The 22,946-nt window shown below is 45.1% G+C and overlaps 2 protein-coding genes across 5 annotated transcripts in view; both read right to left on the bottom strand.

Moving 5' to 3' along the window:
• Window positions 1-859: 859 nt before the first annotated feature.
• On the bottom strand, window positions 860-18,398 carry helb (helicase (DNA) B). Its single transcript, XM_071331718.1, has 14 exons — window positions 18,122-18,398; window positions 17,032-17,391; window positions 16,070-16,317; window positions 15,560-15,778; window positions 14,635-15,423; window positions 13,687-13,864; window positions 11,791-11,932; window positions 11,392-11,537; window positions 10,849-10,933; window positions 8,263-8,322; window positions 5,178-5,457; window positions 4,899-5,057; window positions 3,899-4,654; window positions 860-1,222 (listed from the first exon to the last, which is right to left on the bottom strand). The coding sequence occupies exons 1-14, from the start codon at window positions 18,333-18,335 to the stop codon at window positions 1,103-1,105; spliced, it is 3,756 nt and encodes a 1,251-aa protein (XP_071187819.1). The 5' UTR covers window positions 18,336-18,398; the 3' UTR covers window positions 860-1,102.
• A 234-nt stretch (window positions 18,399-18,632) lies between these two features.
• Window positions 18,633-22,946, bottom strand: part of irak3 (interleukin-1 receptor-associated kinase 3) — a 39,904-nt gene continuing 35,590 nt past the window's right edge. For all 4 annotated transcript variants that reach the window (XM_071331720.1, XM_071331719.1, XM_071331722.1 and 1 more), the window contains 2 exons: window positions 20,807-21,236; window positions 18,633-20,023 (listed from right to left, as the gene is read on the bottom strand). In XM_071331720.1, the coding sequence (XP_071187821.1) occupies window positions 19,887-20,023; window positions 20,807-21,236 (567 nt within the window). In that variant the 3' untranslated portion in view covers window positions 18,633-19,886. The remainder of the gene's footprint in view (window positions 20,024-20,806; window positions 21,237-22,946) is intronic.

Consider the following 22,946-nt stretch of genomic DNA (forward strand, 5'->3'; position numbering starts at 1 on the left):
CTGAGGTGATTTACAGAGTGGGAAAAAAACAGTATGGCTGAGGTGATTTACAGAGTGGGAAAAAAACAGTATGGCTGAGGTGATTTACAGAGTGGAAAACAACATGGCTGAGGTGATTTACAGAGTGGGAAAAAACATGGCTGAGGTGATTTACAGAGTGGGAAAACAACATGGCTGAAGTGATTTACAGAGTGGGAAAACAACATGGCTGAGGTGATTTCTCCTGTCAATATCTCAGCCTCTCTCAATCTGCAACCAACTGATGAAATGATCACAATCTCATCTGAGGCACTTACCTTTTATCAATAAAATTATACAAGCCCAGATGTATAGCAATTAAAACATGACTAAAATAAACAGATAAAAATGCAGAGTTTCCTGTCTAATGATGGCGCCGGAGGGGATTCCGACTGCAAGGCGCCACAGAGGGTAGTGCGTACGGCCCAGTACATCACTGGGGCCAAGCTTCTTACCATCCAGGAACTCTATACCAGGCGGTGACAGTGGAAGGCCCTAAAAATTGTCAAGAAACCAGCCACCCAAGTCATAGACTGTTCTCTCTGCTACCGCACGGCGAGCGGTACCAGAGAGCCAAGTCCAAAAGGCTCCTTAACAGCTTCCACCCCGAAGCCATAAGAGTGCTGAACAGTTCATCAAAATGGCCACCAGACTATTTACATTGAACCCTCCTTTCCCCCCCCACTACTGCTACTCTCTATTCATTATTATCTATGCATAGTCACTTTACCCCTTCCTACCTCAATTACCTCGACTAACCTCTACCCCCCGCACATTGTCTCGGTACCGGTACCCCCTGTATACAGCCTCATTATTGTTATCGTATTGTGTTACTTAAAAAAACAACAACTTCAGTTTATTTAGTAAATATCATTCTTAACTCTTATTTTCATTAAAATTGCATTGTTGGTTAAGGGCTTGTAAGTAAGCATTTCATGGTAAGGTCTTGTTGTATTCCGTGTATATGACGTATAAAATATGATTTGATTAAAATATCCTGGTATCAATGCAGTAGTGGCCATCAATCATAAGATGTCCTGCGTCAGGGAGGAGAAGGATGTCCTGGGTCAGGGAGAGAAGGTGTTCAGTCCTGATCGGAGGGTGGACCTTGGAAAAGCCGTTTGCCGTGGAAGGTGCAAGTGGGCGTGCAGAGGGAGAGCTGCTGCAGGCTGGAACAGCCCAGCGGTGATTCGAACGGCTCCACCTACACAGATGACACAACAACACCACCAAGATGGAGTCAGAGAAAAGTGACGACTCTTCCCAACTAACTCTCTTAGAATAACCACCTCAACCCCTTCTACTAAAATAACCCTCTTCCTCACCTCAAACCCTTCTACTAAAATAACCCTCTTCCTCACCTCAACCACTTCTACTAAAATAACCCCTCCTCCACACCTCAAACCCTTCTACTAAAATAACCCTCCTCCTCACCTCAACCCTTCTACTAAAATAACCCCTCCTCCACACCTCAACCACTTCTACTAAAATAACCCCTCCTCCACACCTCAACCACTTCTACTAAAATAACCCCTCCTCCACACCTCAACCACTTCTACTAAAATAACCCCTCCTCCACACCTCAACCACTTCTACTAAAATAACCCCTCCTCCACACCTCAACCACTTCTACTAAAATAACCCCTCCTCCACACCTCAACCACTTCTACTAAAATAACCCCTCCACACCTCAACCACTTCTACTAATATAACCCCTCCTCCACACCTCAACCACTTCTACTAAAATAACCCTCCTCCACACCTCAACCACTTCTACTAAAATAACCCCTCCACCTCACCTCAACCACTTCTACTAAAATAACCCTCGATAAAATAACCCCCCCCTCCACACCTCAACCACTTCTACTAAAATAACCCTCCACCACACCTCAACCACTTCTACTAAAATAACCCCTCCACACCTCAACCACTTCTACTAAAATAACCCCTCCTCCACACCTCAACCACTTCTACTAAAATAACCCCTCCTCCACACCTCAACCACTTCTACTAATATAACCCCTCCTCCACACCTCAACCACTTCTACTAAAATAACCCTCCTCCACACCTCAACCACTTCTACTAAAATAACCCCTCCACCTCACCTCAACCACTTCTACTAAAATAACCCTCGACCTCACCTCAACCACTTCTACTAAAATAACCCCCCCCTCCACACCTCAACCACTTCTACTAAAATAACCCTCCACCTCACCTCAACCACTTCTACTAAAATAACCCTCCTCCACACCTCAACCACTTCTACTAAAATAACCCTCCTCCACACCTCAACCACTTCTACTAAAATAACCCCTCCACACCTCACCTCAACCCCTTCTACTAAAATAACCCTCCTCCACTTCTACTAAAATAACCCCCCCCTCCACACCTCAACCCCTTCTACTAAAATAACCCTCCTCCACACCTCAACCCCTTCTACTAAAATAACCCTCCTCCACTTCTACTAAAATAACCCTCTTCCTCACCACATCTCAACCACTTCTACTAAAATAACCCTCCTCCACACCTCACCTCAACCACTTCTACTAAAATAACCCTCCTCCACACCTCAACCACTTCTACTAAAATAACCCTCCTCCACACCTCAACCCCTTCTACTAAAATAACCCTCCTCCATTTCTACTAAAATAACCCTCTTCCTCACCACACCTCAACCACTTCTACTAAAATAACCCTCCTCCACACCTCACCTCAACCACTTCTACTAAAATAACCCTCCTCCACACCTCAACCACTTCTACTAAAATAACCCTCCTCCACACCTCAACCCCTTCTACTAAAATAACCCTCCTCCACTTCTACTAAAATAACCCTCTTCCTCACCACACCTCAACCACTTCTACTAAAATAACCCTCCTCCACACCTCACCTCAACCACTTCTACTAAAATAACCCTCCTCCACACCTCAACCACTTCTACTAAAATAACCCTCCTCCACACCTCAACCCCTTCTACTAAAATAACCCTCCTCCACTTCTACTAAAATAACCCTCTTCCTCACCACACCTCAACCACTTCTACTAAAATAACCCCTCCACACCTCACCTCAACCCCTTCTACTAAAATAACCCTCCTCCACTTCTACTAAAATAACCCTCCTCCACACCTCAACCCCCTCTACTAAAATAACCCTCCTCCACACCTCAACCCCTTCTACTAAAATAACCCTCTTCCTCACCACACCTCAACCACCTCTACTAAAATAACCCTCTTCCTCACCACACCTCAACCCCTTCTACTAAAATAACCCTCCTCCACACCTCAACCACTTCTACTAAAATAACCCTCTTCCTCACCACACCTCAACCACCTCTACTAAAATAACCCTCTTCCTCACCACACCTCAACCCCTTCTACTAAAATAACCCTCCTCCACACCTCAACCACTTCTACTAAAATAACCCTCCTCCACACCTCAACCACTTCTACTAAAATAACCCTCCTCCACACCTCAAACCACTTCTACTAAAATAACCCTCCTCCACACCTCAACCACTTCTACTAAAATAACCCTCCTCCTCACCTCAACCACTTCTACTAAAATAACCCTCCTCCACACCACACCTCAACCACTTCTACTAAAATAACCCTCCTCCACACCTCAACTCAACCACTTCTACTAAAATAACCCTCCCCTCCTCCACCTCAACCACTTCTACTAAAATAACCCCTCCACACCTCACCTCAACCACTTCTACTAAAATAACCCCTCCACACCTCAACCCCTTCTACTAAAATAACCCTCCTCCACACCACTCTTCAGACGTGCCCTGGTCATGTGTGAAAACATACTGCTTCCACCACAAAAAAGCAACTGAAAATCTGCCTGACTAGACGCCAAGTCCTCTTTCTCTTACCTTGATCTGTTTAGAAGGAGTTACATTCTGTTCCTCGCTGTCAGGACCGAGCGTCCTCTTGGAAGGGGTGCCTCCAACCCCAGGCAGAGCAGCTGAATGTGAACCCTTCCCCATGTCTCCATCCTCTACAGCGCTGCTGCTAGCCTCCATCTTGATTTCCTCCTCACACGACCCAGGCTGCTCCTGAGAGGGGTCCTCAGAGCTGCTGTTCATAGGCGACCAGGTATACGCCCGACTGAAAGTGATGTCGTCCATTGGAGAGGTGTCTGTAGCATCTGCCTGAGGAGCTGTTGGAGGCTCATTTCTCCACAGCTGCCTGGACAGGACCGACGTAGAGTGGGACTGGACACGATTGGCGTGTAGTGGGACTCGGATGGGTGTAGAGAGGAGTCTGGGTGCTGCTACAGGGATTCTGTAGGCGGTCCTTAGAGACCAGCTAGGTGTCTGTGAGGTCAGAGGAGTGGTCTGTGTAGGCCCGAAGCCTGGGGCTGCCCTGCGAGGTGTGCCCGGCTGGGTTTGGTTCTGGTCTGGTTGGTCCTGCCCCTCAGCCCCAGGCTGGACCAGCAGCTCTTTGACCAGGGTTTCCAGCCGGGTGTCACGTGGGGTGATGCGTCTCTTGATAGCCGAGGCCATGCCCTCCTTCTTGGCTATGACATATACACGCTTCTGTCCCCGTGTCACAGCCGTGTACACGTGTTTCCACGTCTGGACGCTACCGTCACCCAGCACGTACACAATCGTCTCGGTCTCCGACCCCTGACCCACAGAGGAGGAACAGTACAACTGAAGACTTCCATCAGAGAAATTGTCTAACTAGTTAGAATCTACTGAACTAGTTAGAATCTACTGAACTAGTTAGAATCTACTGAACTAGTTAGAATCTACTGAACTAGTTAGAATCTACTGAACTAGTTAGAATCTACTGAACTGCTTAGTTTAAATCAGTCGCTCATCCGTTTATGAATGGAGACAGAGAGAATACATACACACACATATATACCTGGAAGGTGTGTATGGTCCTGGCCCAGGCGTGTTGCAGTTTACATTCTCTCTGCAGCTCCCTAAAGGAAACACACAGCACCCGTCCGTCACGATCATCCAGAGTCAAGTACCTCTGCTTCCTGCTCCGCTGTGAGCCCGCCTCCTCCTCTGTCACGTCCTGTCATAGGAGGACACACAAACGAAAGAGCACGGCTCAGCCAATTAGAATTGAGCAACTGCAGAATAGCCTAAAACACATGTAACTATTGGTTCAGTGAAAGGTCCTCTCATTTCTCACATGTTTAATAAAGAATATCTCTCCGTTACACAGTCGCTCTTTATTCTTCTCTTTGCTTTTCATTTTGTCACCACTTCCATTTCTCTGTGTGTCCCCGTTCCCTCTCTCCTCTCCGTCCAGTCCAGGAAGTCTCTGCTTGGTCCTGGCCCTGTCAGATACGTAGCTGTTCTCCAAGTCCTCTTCTTCAGGAGACCCTTCCTTGTTCCTGTCTGTGACATAGCCGTTCTTTGTACAGCAGACTTTATCTCGCGGCTGGAACTCTAGTCGGTTCTTGTGGTTTCTGAGGTAAAAGATCAACATATCGAACTCAAATTATTTATCTATTTACAGCTACGGAGACCAGCTGGGATCTCTAACAGAAACAAACCAGATCTAGGAGAGGAGGTAAGTCTCCTCTGCCTCCTCACATTCTTCCTTTTATAACTGTTACAACAGCTCTTATCTGGTGGTCCACTCATTACACAGCAGTAGAAACAGCATCACTTCCTATAGCAGTAGAAACAGCATCTCTTCCTACAGCGGCAGAAACAGCATCTCTTCCTACAGCGGTAGAAACAGCATCTCTTCCTACAGCGGTAGAAACAGCATCTCTTCCTACAGCGGTAGAAACAGCATCTCTTCCTACAGCGGTAGAAACAGCATCTCTTCCTATAGCGGTAGAAACAGCATCTCTTCCTATAGCGGTAGAAACAGCATCTCTTCCTATAGCGGTAGAAACAGCATCTCTTCCTATAGCGGTAGAAACAGCATCTCTTCCTATAGCGGTAGAAACAGCATCTCTTCCTACAGCGGCAGAAACAGCATCTCTTTCTACAGCGGCAGAAACAGCATCTCTTTCTACAGCGGCAGAAACAGCATCTCTTTCTACAGCGGCAGAAACAGCATCTCTCTTCCTACAGCGGTAGAAACAGCATCTCTTCCTATAGCGGTAGAAACAGCATCTCTTCCTACAGCGGTAGAAACAGCATCTCTTCCTACAGGGGCAGAAACAGCATCACTCCCTACAGCGGCAGAAACAGCATCTCTTTCTACAGCGGCAGAAACAGCATCTCTTTCTACAGCGGCAGAAACAGCATCTCTCTTCCTACAGCGGTAGAAACAGCATCTCTTCCTATAGCGGTAGAAACAGCATCTCTTCCTACAGCGGTAGAAACAGCATCTCTTCCTACAGGGGCAGAAACAGCATCACTCCCTACAGCGGCAGAAACAGCATCTCTTTCTACAGCGGCAGAAACAGCATCTCTTTCTACAGCGGCAGAAACAGCATCTCTCCTCCTACAGCGGTAGAAACAGCATCTCTTCCTACAGCGGTAGAAACAGCATCACTTCCTACAGCGGTAGAAACAGCATCACTTCCTACAGCGGCAGAAACAGCATCTCTCCCTACAGCGGTAAAAACAGCATCTCTCTTCCTACAGCGGTAGAAACAGCATCTCTCCCTACAGCGGTAGAAACAGCATCTCTTCCTATAGCGGTAGAAACAGCATCTCTTCCTACAGCGGCAGAAACAGCATCTCTTCCTACAGGGGCAGAAACAGCATCACTCCCTACAGCGGCAGAAACAGCATCTCTTTCTACAGCGGCAGAAACAGCATCTCTCTTCCTACAGCGGTAGAAACAGCATCTCTCCCTACAGCGGTAGAAACAGCATCTCTTCCTACAGCGGTAGAAACAGCATCTCTTCCTATAGCGGTAGAAACAGCATCTCTTCCTATAGCGGTAGAAACAGCATCTCTTCCTATAGCGGCAGAAACAGCATCTCTTCCTATAGCGGCAGAAACAGCATCTCTCTTCCTACAGCGGTAGAAACAGCATCTCTTCCTACAGCGGTAGAAACAGCATCTCTTCCTATAGCGGTAGAAACAGCATCTCTTCCTATAGCGGTAGAAACAGCATCTCTTCCTATAGCGGTAGAAACAGCATCTCTTCCTACAGCGGTAGAAACAGCATCTCTTCCTATAGCGGTAGAAACAGCATCTCTTCCTATAGCGGTAGAAACAGCATCTCTTCCTATAGCGGTAGAAACAGCATCTCTTCCTATAGCGGTAGAAACAGCATCTCTTCCTATAGCGGTAGAAACAGCATCTCTTCCTACAGCGGTAGAAACAGCATCTCTTCCTACAGCGGTAGAAACAGCATCTCTTCCTACAGCGGCAGAAACAGCATCTCTTCCTACAGCGGTAGAAACAGCATCTCTTCCTACAGCGGTAGAAACAGCATCTCTTCCTACAGCGGCAGAAACAGCATCACTTCCTACAGCGGCAGAAACAGCATCTCTTCCTACAGGGGCAGAAACAGCATCACTCCCTACAGCGGCAGAGACAGCATCTCTTCCTACAGCGGCAGAAACAGCATCTCTTTCTACAGCGGCAGAAACTGCAACTCTTCCTACAGCGGCAGAAACAGCATCACTTCCTACAGCGGCAGAAACAGCATCACTTCCTACAGCGGTAGAAACAGCATCTCTTCCTATAGCGGTAGAAACAGCATCTCTTCCTACAGCGGTAGAAACAGCATCTCTTCCTATAGCGGTAGAAACAGCATCTCCTCCTACAGCAGTAGAACCAGCATCACTTCCTACAGCGGCAGAGGCAGCATCTCTTCCTACAGCGGTAGAAACAGCATCTCTTCCTATAGCGGCAGAAACAGCATCTCTTCCTACAGCAGTAGAAACAGCATCACTTCCTACAGCGGCAGAAACAGCATCTCTTCCTACAGCGGTAGAAACAGCATCTCTTCCTATAGCGGTAGAAACAGCATCTCTTCCTATAGCGGTAGAAACAGCATCTCTTCCTATAGCAGTAGAAACAGCATCTCTTCCTACAGCAGTAGAAACAGCATCTCTTCCTACAGCAGTAGAAACAGCATCTCTTCCTATAGCAGTAGAAACAGCATCTCTTCCTGCAGCGGTAGAAACAGCATCTCTTCCTATAGCAGTAGAAACAGCATCTCTTCCTGCAGCGATAGAAACAGCATCTCTTCCTACAGCGGCAGAAACAGCATCTCTTCCTATAGCAGTAGAAACAGCATCTCTTCCTATAGCGGTAGAAACAGCATCTCTTCCTATAGCAGTACAGTAACTTACTTGGTGCAGTGGTCGCAGTAATGTTTGCAGCAAAGCTCATTGATCAAGGCACACTCTGTCCTGAAAAACAAAGAGGTACAGTTAAGATACAGGTCAAACAATAACATAGAGAACCCCATGTCTGATCACTCTACTGTCCTATAGTATCAATGGTATAGAGAACCCCTCTACTGTCCTATAGTATCAATGGTATAGAGAACCCCTCTACTGTCCTATAGTATCAATGGTATAGAGAACCCCTCTACTGTCCTATAGTACCAATGGTATAGAGAACCTCTACTGTCCTATAGTACCAATGGTATAGAGAACCTCTACTGTCCTATAGTATCAATGGTATAGAGAACCCCTATACTGTCCTATAGTATCAATGGTATAGAGAACCCCTCTACTGTCCTATAGTACCAATGGTATAGAGAACCTCTACTGTCCTATAGTATCAATGGTATAGAGAACCCCTCTACTGTCCTATAGTACCAATGGTATAGAGAACCCCTCTACTGTCCTATAGTATCAATGGTATAGAGAACCCCTCTACTGTCCTATAGTACCAATGGTATAGAGAACCCCTCTACTGTCCTATAGTACCAATGGTATAGAGAACCTCTACTGTCCTATAGTATCAATGGTATAGAGAACCCCTCTACTGTCCTATAGTATCAATGGTATAGAGAACCTCTACTGTCCTATAGTATCAATGGTATAGAGAACCCCTCTACTGTCCTATAGTATCAATGGTATAGAGACCCTCTCTACTGTCCCTATAGTATCAATGGTATAGAGAACCCCTCTACTGTTCTATAGTATCAATGGTATAGAGACCCTCTCTACTGTCCTATAGTATCAATGGTATAGAGACCCTCTCTACTGTCCCTATAGTATCAATGGTATAGAGACCCTCTCTACTGTCCCTATAGTATCAATGGTATAGAGAACCCCTCTACTGTCCTATAGTATCAATGGTATAGAGAACCCCTCTACTGTCCTATAGTATCAATGGTATAGAGAACCCCTCTACTGTCCCTATAGTATCAACGGTATAGAGAACCCCTCTACTGTCCTATAGTATCAATGGTATATAGAACCTCTACTGTCCTATAGTATCAATGGTATAGAGAACCCCTCTACTGTCCTATAGTATCAATGGTATAGAGAACCCCTCTACTGTCCCTATAGTATCAACGGTATAGAGAACCCCTCTACTGTCCTATAGTATCAATGGTATAGAGAACCCCTCTACTGTCCTATAGTACCAATGGTATAGAGAACCCCTCTACTGTCCTATAGTACCAATGGTATAGAGAACCTCTACTGTCCTATAGTATCAATGGTATAGAGAACCCCTCTACTGTCCTATAGTATCAATGGTATAGAGAACCTCTACTGTCCTATAGTATCAATGGTATAGAGACCCTCTCTACTGTCCCTATAGTATCAATGGTATAGAGAACCCCTCTACTGTCCTATAGTATCAATGGTATAGAGACCCTCTCTACTGTCCTATAGTATCAATGGTATAGAGACCCTCTCTACTGTCCCTATAGTATCAATGGTATAGAGACCCTCTCTACTGTCCCTATAGTATCAATGGTATAGAGAACCCCTCTACTGTCCTATAGTATCAATGGTATAGAGAACCCCTCTACTGTCCTATAGTATCAATGGTATAGAGAACCCCTCTACTGTCCCTATAGTATCAACGGTATAGAGAACCCCTCTACTGTCCTATAGTATCAATGGTATATAGAACCTCTACTGTCCTATAGTATCAATGGTATAGAGAACCCCTCTACTGTCCTATAGTATCAATGGTATAGAGAACCTCTCTACTGTCCTATAGTATCAATGGTATAGAGAACCCCTCTACTGTCCTATAGTATCAACGGTATAGAGAACCCCTCTACTGTCCTATAGTATCAACGGTATAGAGAACCCCTCTACTGTCCTATAGTATCAATGGTATAGAGAACCTCTCTACTGTCCTATAGTATCAATGGTATAGAGAACCCCTCTACTGTCCTATAGTATCAACGGTATAGAGAACCCCTCTACTGTCCTATAGTATCAACGGTATAGAGAACCTCTCTACTGTCCTATAGTATCAATGGTATAGAGAACCCCTCTACTGTCCTATAGTATCAATGGTATAGAGAACCCCTCTACTGTCCTATAGTATCAATGGTATATAGAACCTCTACTGTCCTATAGTATAGAGAACCCCTCTACTGTCCTATAGTATCAATGGTATAGAGAACCCCTCTACTGTCCTATAGTATCAATGGTATAGAGAACCCCTCTACTGTCCTATAGTATCAACGGTATAGAGAACCCCTCTACTGTCCTATAGTATCAATGGTGTAGAGAACCCCTCTACTGTCCTATAGTATCAATGGTATATAGAACCTCTACTGTCCTATAGTATCAATGGTATAGAGAACCCCTCTACTGTCCTATAGTATCAATGGTATAGAGAACCCCTCTACTGTCCTATAGTATCAATGGTATAGAGAACCTCTCTACTGTCCTATAGTACCAATGGTATAGAGAACCTCTCCATATCTGATCTCTACTGTGTTCTGCATGTCTTACCTTCTGAAGGCAATGAACTGTGACGTGGCATCATTCTTCAGTCCTGGAGCAGATTTCAATAATAGTTTGATGGCCACCTGGAGGTCTGAAAAACACCACCACATTGTGTTGTATTATATTGTCAGTTTTCCGGGTTTTCAGCGCACAGCACCTGTAGGATGGAGTCCACGGTGTACTCACTAGAGGTCGACCGATTGTGATTTGTCAACGCCGATACCGATTATTGGAGGACCAAAAAAGCCGATACCGATTAATCGGGCGATTTTTTAAATATTTTTTTATTTGTAATAATGACAATTACAACAATACTGAATGAACACTTATTTTAACTTAATATAATACATCAATAAAATAAATTTAGCCTCAAATAACTAATGAAACATGTTCAATTTGGTTTAAATAATGCAAAAACAGAGTGTTGGAGAAGAAAGATTTTTTTAAATAGGCAAAATCGGCGTCCAAAATTTCCGATTGTTATGAAAACTTGAAATCGGCCCTAATTAATCGGCCATTCCGATTAATCGGTCGACCTCTAGTACTCACCATAGTTAGAGTCCTTGCTGGTGTTGGGCAGCAGGATGAGGATGAACCTCTTGTCTTCAGAGGGCATGGTGTAACTTCCATTCAGATCCAAGATGGCGTCGTAGTGGAGCGTTCGGAAACTACGAGTCAACCCCATCTCTGCGATTCTGATTTTTTTAAAGGACAGACGGAGGATTTCTTGTTTCTCATGGTCAGTCATGGCATCAGGACATGATAAAAAACATTTTTTTTTTTTTAACAATCTTACAGAATTTGCTATTTAAAATCTGAACTTGCTAAGTTTTATCTAAACTTTATTCTATCTACATACTGAATTATTTTAATATTATCAAAGTGTCGCTGTGGTATTTATATATTTGTTGGAAAACTAAAGACAAAAACAAAAAATGTCATATTTACTGTCCTGCGTTGTTGACGATGAGTTGAGACTCAGCTCTGTGATTGGTCCTCATCTCGATGGCCCAGTGGGCTCGGCCCAGACTGCGGAACAGGTCATACAAGGTGTTTCCTGGCTGGATACTGGGCAGCTGTCGCACATCACCTAGACAAACAGTCAGTCAGACTGTGGAACAGGCCATACAAGGTGTTTCCTGGCTGGATACTGGGCAGCTGTCGCACATCACCTATACAAACAGTCAGTCAGACTGTCGACCAGGCCATACAAGGTGTTTCCTGGCTGGATAGTGGGAAGCTGACGCACATCACCTATACAAACAGTCAGATTGTGGAACAGGCCATACTTCCTGACGGGACGCCCCCAGGTGGTGAAGGTAGGAAACAACATTTCCACTTCGCTGACCCTCAACACTGGGGCCCCACAAGGGTGCGTGATCAGCCCTTTCCTGTACTCCCTGTTCACCCATGACTGCGTGGCCATGCACGCCTCAAACTCAATCATTATGTTTGCAGTTTGCAAAAGATCATCAAGGACAACAACCACCCGAGCCACTGCCTGTTCACCCCGCTACCATCCAGAAGGCGAGGTCAGTACAGGTGCATCAACAGCTTCTATCTCAAGGCCATCAGACTGTTAAACAGCAATCACTAACTCAGAGGCTGCTGCCTACATAGACTCATTAGTCACTTTAAACAATTCCACTTTAATAATGTTTACATATCTCACATTACTCATATCATGTCTATACTGTACCTCATACCATCTACTGCACCTTGCCAATGCCGCTCGGCCATCACTCATCCATATATTTATATGTACATATTCTCATTCCATCCCTTTAGACTGGTGTGTATTAGGTAGTGGTTGGGGAATTGTTAGATTACTTGTTAGATATTACTGCACTGTCGGAACTAGAAGCACAAGCATTTCGCTACACTCGCATTAACATCTGCTAACCCTGTGTATGTGACCAATAACATCTGCTAACTGTGTGTACGTGACCAATAACATCTGCTAACTGTGTGTACGTGACCAATAACATCTGCTAACCGTGTGTACGTGACCAATAACATCTGCTAACCCTGTGTACGTGACCAATAACATCTGCTAACCCTGTGTATGTGACCAATAACATCTGCTAACCCTGTGTATGTGACCAATAACATCTGCCAACCATGTGTATGTGACCAATAACATCTGCTAACCATGTGTATGTGACCAATAACATCTGCTAACTGTGTGTATGTGACCAATAACATCTGCCAACCATGTGTATGTGACCAATAACATCTGCTAACTGTGTGTATGTGACCAATAACATCTGCTAACCCTGTGTATGTGACCAATAACATCTGCTAACCATGTGTATGTGACCAATAACATCTGCTAACTGTGTGTATGTGACCAATAACATCTGCTAACCGTGTGTATGTGACCAATAACATCTGCTAACCATGTGACCAATAACATCTGCTAACCCTGTGTATGTGACCAATAACATCTGATATGATTTTCATTTGACAAGGAGTTGGCCAGCTGGATAGTGGTCAGCATCCCCTAGACAAACAGTCAGCCAGTAAGTCGTAACCCTTAAGTCCTAGCAGGACAGGGTTACTAAGCAATGTAGTCTAATGTCACTCAGATAATGAGGAGTTTATTGGGATACAGGGTGATTTGTAGATCAGTGATTCTGAGCAGTCTAGTGGACCACATAGTGTTCCTCTTGTATAGGACAGGAAGTCCATTGTATAGGACAGGAAGTCTTCTCCTTACCCAACTCTGTTCCACCTTCACCCACCCCACCTCACACACACACACACACACACACACACGTGTTGGCATCACACTTTACATGTCAAACATGTACAGCTTAAACCTGAACTTAAAAGCCAACGTACCCAAGATGACAAACTTCCTGAGCTGTGCGTGTTTGGTGAGCATGGTGAGGACGGAGTGGAGGAGCTGAACACACACCAGACTGCCCTCGTCCACCACCAACACGCGCACACGCGCAAACTTCCACTCCTTAGGAGCCTCGTTGGGGTCCTTCTTGGCCTGCATGAAACTCCAATGGACCTGACAGGGAGGGGTGACAGGAGGGAGGGGGTTAGGTATCTGACCTCTGGAAGTGACACAATGTACAACCCATGGACCTGAGAGGGAGGGGTGACAGGAGGGAGGGGGTTAGGTATCTGACCTCTGGAAGTGACACAATGTACAACACATGGACCTGAGAGGGAGGGGTGACAGGAGGGAGGGGGTTAGGTATCTGACCTCTGGAAGTGACACAATGTACAACACATGGACCTGAGAGGGAGGGGTGACAGGAGGGAGGGGGTTAGGTATCTGACCTCTGGAAGTGACACAATGTACAACACATGGACCTGAGAGGGAGGGGTGACAGGAGGGAGGGGGTTAGGTATCTGACCTCTGGAAGTGACACAATGTACAACACATGGACCTGAGAGGGAGGGGTGACAGGAGGGAGGGGGTTAGGTATCTGACCTCTGGAAGTGACACAATGTACAACACATGGACCTGAGAGGGAGGGGTGACAGGAGGGAGGGGGTTAGGTATCTGACCTCTGGAAGTGACACAATGTACAACACATGGACCTGACTACTGATGTTCAACTGGTTCATTTAGAACAATATTGCCGCCGACGGTGAACACGGCTATTAGAGAGACAACGCCGACATGGACAGAGCATGTGACTTGTAGCTTTACCCAGGCAAATGTTTGCCATTCAGACACCTGTTCTGTACCTGGCTAATAGAAGATAGTCAGAAGTGGGTCAGAACCATTCTAGAAGTGATTCTAAGGGCAGAACTGTCTCCTGTACCAACCTGATGCAGGGTGTAGGCCTTGAAGCAGGTCCTCTTGGTGAGCAGAGACGCAGCTCTCCCTGTGGGTGCTGTTAGTAACACCTCGTCCTCTCCCTGTAAAATCCACGACGACTTCTTCCTCTCGTCCTTTACCTCCCCCTCTAACTGAGAGAGGAGACTGGGCGACAGGGCTTCTTCCTCCCACGCCTCGGACCCCACGGAGTCATTCTCAAAGTCCCAGCATACCTTCCTGACCTCCTCCTCTGGGCTCTGCTGCATGGCTGCCTTGAACACCAGACACACCACCGTGGTCTTACCACAGCCTCCCTTACCGCTGATCACCGTCACCGGATTGGAACAGATCATCTCTGCTGCACGTACCTGGTCTGGGTCTAAATCTACTGTAGGGGGGCCCTGGTCCGGGTCTAAATCTACTGTAGGGGGGCCCTGGTCCGGGTCTAAATCTACTGTAGGGGATTTAGCAGTACTAGTACGGCCCGTCTCTGCAGTGCTGCCATCCATATCACACCTTTCATTCAGCTCATTAGCCTTCTGCTCTGCGTCAGAGTCCACTTCACCTCCACCCTCCCTACTCCCTCCATCTCCTCCCTTCCTCCTCAGCCTCTCCAGTGCTGAAGCAGTCAGCACCTCTGTGACATCCAGAGGTATAACCCAGGGCTCTCCCTGCATCAGACAGCGTAGACACTCGGCTATCCCAGTCTCATAAGAATGCAGGTTCTGCAGCGCCACCTTCTGGCGCTCCCGTACCACTACACCCAGCTCTTTCAGGAAGTGGACTGCGTCCCACACCTGAATGAAAGAACGAACCAATTAACTCAATTTGAAATTCAAAAAAATACATATGGAGCTGCCTCAGCAAGCGAACCAACAAACAATACATAAAAACACAAAGTGGACAGACGTATTTGTTCCGTGTTCCTCATACCTCAAACTCCACCACAGAGCTACAGCCTCTCCTGACCTCGTCACACAGGTTGGCCAGCTCCATGTAGGTACTGCCCGTCCTGTGGCAGTGCTTCTTCAGAGCGTCGTAGACGCGCAGAGCGTTACGCTGCTCCAGAGGGATCTCTGGGAAGAGTTCACACTCATGGAAGGATCTCAGCTGAGCCTCGAGACGGACAACCCTCAACTCCTTGTTCATAACCTAGAGAGAGGGGGAGTAGGGGAGAGAGAGGGGGGGGGTAGGGGAGAGAAAGGGAGGGAGGCGGGAGAGAAAGGGAGGGGGGGAAGAGAGAGGAAAAGTGAGAAGCGATTACTCAAGATAAACAAAAATAAGAAAATAATTGATTATGTCTGACTCAAAGCGTTCATGGCAGATTGGAGGGGTGCTATGTGATATTTCACTGCTGGATCGGTCTGATCCAAGTCTACAGAAACTGTTGACACAGTATGTTAACCAACCACAGTCCACAACCAGCCTGGAGATTACACTTACGTAGTTAAAGCCCAGCTTCCAGACGTCAGTCTTGATAATCTCCTCTATTTTGGCCAGCAAGCTGAGATCCTCCTCTTCCTCCTCCTCTTCCTCTATCTGTGTGACACGTGTAGCACCCTGTGCAGCAGAACGTTTCTGGCTTTTCTTTCCCCGGCCCAGTAGCTCTGTGAAGCGCCCTGGCAGTAGGGTAGGCAGGTATCTCATCACATTGGGGTACAGAGAGGCAGCCGTGACGCGCATCCCTGCAACTGACAGACATACCGATGACATGAGCTGTGTTCGAATACCCATACTAACATACTGTACCCATTCTAACATACTGTACCCATACTAACACACTGTACCCATACTAACATACTGTACCCATACTAACATACTGTATGTTAGAATACTGTAAACGAACGGTAACATTTCAGTTGAACGTACTAGCGCTTCACCCGTCTACCGGAAGTTGATGCTGTTGCTATGCAACCTACTGCTAGCTTGTTGGTGTAACAGATTACTAGCTAGACTTCGGGTGTGTTTGTAACTTCAATCTGGAGTGCCAGAGTGCACTCTGGGCATTTTTAAATTCAGGGCGTTGTCAGATTCAACGGGTGTTGAGCATTGTTAACTAACTGTGCTGCTGGCAACAATTGAAATAAGTTTTTTTCTGCAGACGTTGACCGGCACCGGCCATATTCAACGGGTGTTCAGGGTTTGTAAATGCATCCGTTATTCTGCGCTCTGACACACTCAGACGAGAATGCTCTGAAATCAGAGTAGATAGCCAGAGTGAATTTACAAACGCACCCTATGACTAATAAGCATACTACATACCCAATTTGCATCACAAATAGTATGGTATAGTATGGTATAGTATGAGTATTCGAACAGAGCTATGGTCTTTACTCACAGCACTTCATAATACCAAAACACTATAGATCAGGGTCAAGATGTATCTCTCCCCCACGTCCACCTACCTGAAACAGAGACCAGGGCTTTAATCTGCTGTGCCAAAGCTCTGTGCTGCTCTCCTTCCTCAAACTCAGACAGAACTTCCTGCAAGTTAGCAAACTCCACCTTCCTTCCTATCGGCAGCCAATCGAAGAACGGGGTGACAAACTGTGCATCCACGCCACAGGCTGTGAGGAACAGAGACAGGATGGAGCGACCCTGGTCCACCTGGAGGTCTGAGCGAAGGCGGTAGGCAGGGTAGCCCTGCAGCACCAGCTTGCCCCTGGCTGCACGGGCTGTGCAGGTAGCCTCCCACCATGGGTCCTTCAGACTGAACCGGCCCATTACTCTGCATCTCTCACCAGACGCAGTGTCCAGGAAATCAACTAGAATGGACATGGGATAGAAAATTAAACAATTACACAAGATAGTTAGTTATTTAAATGTCTAACGTTAGCTAGCTAGATCATCAGCATGCATTCATCGTAGTGGATTGTATGATAGTATTTTGCGGCAGGTGGGTATAATTTGTGGAACGTTCCAACAGAAATCAGAAAGTACACGGTTGGCAACAAACAACGCATATAAAGTAGCATGATCAATTCACCTAGCTAACTAGCTGCCGAATAGGCATCAACTCACCACGTAGCTTATTCTTAATGTTTGTCCATAGGCTACCAGAGAGAGGAGACATTTTTCGGAATAAACATGGTGAGTGTAAAACTTTATGAAATAGCCCACCCTCTACCCAGTATTTTACTCTGCCGCTATACAACTTTGTATACGAAGTTTTTGAAACAGATTCCTGTAGGAACGTTCCACAAATTATACCCACCCTTTTGTGGGTGTATTAGTGTCACTAACGAGAGATAAACCAGATTGAACAAACTATATAATTACAGTAGGCTCCTCTCTCTGCAGTAGGATAAATTACAATCAATACAAGCTCGATCGGCAAGAGTGACACTGTTGCAGTCCCTTACGCCGAATGATTGGCAACTTGCTAGCTAGATAAATATGCCTAATTTGTTGCAAGTAACAACCGCATTAGCTAGTTAGGCTAACGTATACATGTGAATTTATCAAAGCTATGATGATCTGTCAACGACCACTCACCTTCGTTTCGGGACGGTACGGAGGAATCAAACACATGTCCTCCAGAACTTACGCTGTCCATCTCTTTCATATCCAGAAACTCCGGCTGTGCTTCTTCCTCCTCGTCGTCATCTTCCCAATCAGAATCGTCATTTTCGGCCTTATTAACCTTCTTTTCGGGTAAAATGTAACCTACTATGATTCTGCCACCAAGAGGACACCCCAACTGTGACATTTCTGTTTTGATTTGCTTATTTCGCGCGGAAATTTAATTTCACAGCTGATATAAAAACAAGGAAGTGGCAAAGCGGATGTGCTTTTGTTTTTTTCCCGAGGCAACCTAAAAACTAGCGCCACCGACCGGCCTGGGGGGTAAGGTGCAGCTTGACGAGTCTCATTCCTGTTCTTATCATTCGGCTTACCAGATACAAAAACATCTTATTTTAAGTCATGAATGCAGTTATAGTTGTGTATTACAGTGAAAGCGGACTATAGTTTGTTTACCTACAAATAATTCAAACGAATTCATCCACATTGTCAATCTTATTTTATTAATAAAAGGCATGAAAACATGTAACGCCAACTTACAAAACATAAGTAAAGGGATAGTTGACCCAAATTACAAAATGACACATTGGTTTCCTTACCCTGTCAGCAGCCTATGGACAAGGTATGACAGCAATTTATGCTTTGGTTTAGTTTCCCTGGCACCGTTTCTGCACGCTAACGTTTTAGCATGAACTATCATTTTAAATAATCTTTATAATTTTTTATTTTATTATAGAAGTATTGTATAAATCATATCCTAATTTTATAAATAAGAAATATAAAATGGTATCTGTCAGCAGATAGTAAATACCTTTCTACATAATATATATTTTAGCTTAATATACTGTCAATGAAGGACATAGATTGCTATCATTCAACCATATGAACATCACGTATTGTCACATACCAGGACTGGATTTCCCAAAAGCATCGTAGCGCTAACTTCATCTTAATTCCATTGAAACTAAATGGACCAAAGATGATCATAGTGCTACGATGCTTTGTGGGAAACCCAGCCCAGACCCTTACAGTCATTTAGAGAAAGGGAGATTTGAAACCATCTACAGTGTCCTGTGGCTGAGTGGCCATGCCAGGTCATTTAACCAGGGCCAGCAATGACTAAGTCAGATATATGGATAAGTTAACCCTCTCTCTCAGCAGGCCATGTACTGTATGCATGTGTCATTCAAAGTAGTGAAGTTGTCCTAGATGCTGGTCTGGGGTCTGTTTGTTTTTTTACCCTCTAATGGTTAAGATTAGGAATCGGGGAGGGCAAGCAGATCCTAGATCAGCTTTGTCACTCCTGGGTGGTCATGGAGACAGAGAGGAGTTCCTCTGTAGCTTTGTCACTCCTGGGTGGTCATGGAGACAGAGAGGAGTTCCTCTGTAGCTTTGTCACTCCTGGGTGGTCATGGAGACAGAGAGGAGTTCCTCTGTAGCTTTGTCACTCCTGGGTGGTCATGGAGACAGAGAGGAGTTCCTCTGTAGCTTTGTCACTCCTGGGTAGTCATGGAGACAGAGAGGAGTTCCTCTGTAGCTTTGTCACTCCTGGGTAGTCATGGAGACAGAGAGGAGTTCCTCTGTAGCTTTGTCACTCCTGGGTAGTCATGGAGACAGAGAGGAGTTCCTCTGTAGCTTTGTCACTCCTGGGTGGTCATGGAGACAGAGAGGAGTTCCTCTGTAGCTTTGTCACTCCTGGGTGGTCATGGAGACAGAGAGGAGTTCCTCTGTAGCTTTGTCACTCCTGGGTAGTCATGGAGACAGAGAGGAGTTCCTCTGTTCTGAGGAGGCCTCTGTTGTAAAGATCAATCTTATTCATCATTCTCTGCTTGGCAGGGTTGTCCACTACACTGAGGGAAGAGAAGCTGAGGTCACCTATAACATAGACAGAACAATTTGAATTAAACCATGCTTCCAGTATGTGACTCTGACTCAACATTGGCTGCTGTGTAAAGAAGAAATGATCTCTGAAATCTTAATTTTTAAACAACCAGGTTCTATAGCTAAAACAGTAAAACAGTGTTTTTCCTCGACCCTTTGACCCGACCCGGATAACCTCCAGGCCCTAGTTACAGTCCATAGGTAGTTACAGTCTATAGGTAGTTACAGTCTATAGGTAGTTACAGTCTATAGGTAGTTACAGTCTATAGGTAGTTACAGTCTATAGGTAGTTACAGTCTATAGGTAGTTACAGTCTATAGGTACAGTCTATAGGTAGTTACAGTCTATAAGTAGTTACAGTCTATAGGTAGTTACAGTCTATAGGTAGTTACAGTCTATAGGTACAGTCTATAGGTAGTTACAGTCTATAGGTAGTTACAGTCTATAGGTAGTTACAGTCTATAGGTAGTTACAGTCCATAGGTAGTTACAGTCTATAGGTAGTTACAGTCTATAGGTACAGTCTATAGGTAGTTACAGTCTATAAGTAGTTACAGTCTATAGGTAGTTACAGTCTATAGGTACAGTCTATAGGTAGTTACAGTCTATAGGTAGTTACAGTCTATAGGTAGTTACAGTCTATAGGTACAGTCTATAGGTACAGTCTATAGGTAGTTACAGTCTATAGGTAGTTACATTCCATAGGTAGGGCCTTGGGCTTAAACCTGGTTAGGTAAGGTGGTGAGGTATAACTCCTGGTCCCAAACATAATACTTGCCTTGAGGGAGGTCTGAGGGGCAGGGAGTAAACCCATTGGCTCTACAGTCCTCACAGCCCAGTCCATCCACCTCAGCTGAACAGCTACACTGGACTGGCCAGCTACCGTAAAGATCCACTGGCTCTCCATTGGTCTGTAGGCTCTGGTCAGCCTCCTCAGCCCCTGCTCTTTCCCCTGGCCCCTCCCGTGACAGGTGGCTGCTCCGCTCCCCACTGCCCAGATAGGTGACCTCAGACTGGCTACACTCACAGGGCCCTCCCTGGGCTGGAGCTGGCTGTGGGTTCTCAATGGGGTAACTGTGCTCATCATCCTCCACAGGTACACTCTGGGCAGGAGAAGCAGGGGGAGCCGGGGCCTGGTCGGTCAGAGTGTGTGGCTGGTCTTCAGGTGGGCACGGCAGGGGAAGCAGCTGGCTCAATACCTGTAGCACCTGGAAGAGGCGGGTTGGGGGGAGAACATCCATTTCATTGTTGTAAAAGACAATGTGCATATCAATGATTTACCTGTAAATAAAAACAGTAATCTCTTCACTCATCCGAAATGGACAGAAAGAAATCTAGTATGACTCATAAAGTCAATATTTACTAAGTCCACAGATGTCGAGAGGCTGTAAATGACTTTTGTCCTCAATTGTCTAGTCAGCCCCTCATCTAACTACAGTATTCAGTCCAGACCTAAATGAACTCTAGTCTTAAAGATGCTTTCAGGGAAACAAAGAGTTACTTTGGAGGTGACTACTACTACCTGAAAACAGATCCTCAAAAAATGACTACTTTATAAAAACAATTTGAATACAGAGCTCAGGAAGTGACTACATTTCAGAAACTATTGGATTTGCTGTCTTCAACTAATGACAGGGTTGTATCTAGAACCTCATGTTGGATTGGCTGTCTTCAACTAATGACAGGGCTGTATCTAGAACTGTATGTTGGATTGGCTGTCTTCAACTAATAGCAGGGCTGTATCTAGAACTGTATGTTGGATTGGCTGTCTTCAACTAATGACAGGGCTGTATCTAGAACTGTATGTTGGATTGGCTGTCTTCAACTAATGACAGGGCTGTATCTAGAACTGTATGTTGGATTGGCTGCCTTCAACTAATGACAGGGCTGTATCTAGAACTGTATGTTGGATTGGCTGTCTTCAACTAATAGCAGGGCTGTATCTAGAACTGTATGTTGGATTGGCTGTCTTCAACTAATAGCAGGGCTGTATCTAGAACTGTATGTTGGATTGGCTGTCTTCAACTAATGACAGGGCTGTATCTAGAACTATATGTTGGATTGGCTGTCTTCAACTAATGACAGGGCTGTATCTAGAACTGTATGTTGGATTGGCTGTCTTCAACTAATGACAGTGCTGTATCTAGAACTGTATGTTGAAGATAGAAATAGAAAGAACAGAGCCCAATCTCCTATCCTATTCCAATCTATCTGACAGTCATATTTGATCTACACAATACATGTCTATGTGAATATTCTGTAAATGTCCATTCTCCTGAATGTCCTTGCCCCAGGTGTACATTATCAAGCCAAACCAATTAACCAATTCTATTTTTTTTTACAGATAAGTAAAAATAAGTTGTGACGCTCAACTACAGATGTAGGATCTTACTTTGATCACACTTTTGTTGCTGAGAATTTTCCTGCACTGCAGAAAATGCAAACTTGTAGTGTATTTGAGTTTTGAAAAGGCTTCTAAAGTTTGTAATATTGACTTTAACATTTCAGATTTGATTTGCCCTAATGAACAATGTGTCAACCAATACAAAAATGTCCATTAATTACAATCCACATAATAATTCACATTTCCTGTTGCTGAGGATTATTTTCCTGCTGGCAAACTGGCTCAAACTAAGATCCTACATCTGTACTGTATGACTCTTTCAACATGCCACTGAAAAGGTTGAATGCTGCAATTCATTTTATAATACCTGAAAATACTGCAGAGTAATTCAAATCCATTTGCAAACAACGTTGAACCTCTTTGTCCATCTGAGAAGGAAGTGTTCTTGTTTTAAACACACACTACACCATCTTTAAAGGGATACTTTCCTCAGAATATAAACTAACATGATTTTCCACCTACCTTGGCTGTAGTTGATTCGAGAAGGCAGTTTTGGGATATTTCGTTTGCTTTA

This window comes from Salvelinus alpinus, chromosome 11 (assembly GCF_045679555.1).
Source record: "Salvelinus alpinus chromosome 11, SLU_Salpinus.1, whole genome shotgun sequence".
NCBI lineage: Eukaryota > Metazoa > Chordata > Actinopteri > Salmoniformes > Salmonidae > Salvelinus > Salvelinus alpinus.

Coding starts and splice junctions, on each gene's coding strand:
- helb (XM_071331718.1), bottom strand. CDS start 18,335: ATGTCACAGTTGGGGTGTCCTCTTGGTGGCAGAATCATAGTAGGTTAC. Junction 13,865..14,634: donor AGGCCTACACCCTGCATCAG/GTTGGTACAGGA, acceptor CCTCCCTGTCAG/GTCCATTGGAGTTTCATGCA. Junction 8,323..10,848: donor CAGTTCATTGCCTTCAGAAG/GTAAGACATGCA, acceptor TTTGTTTTTCAG/GACAGAGTGTGCCTTGATCA.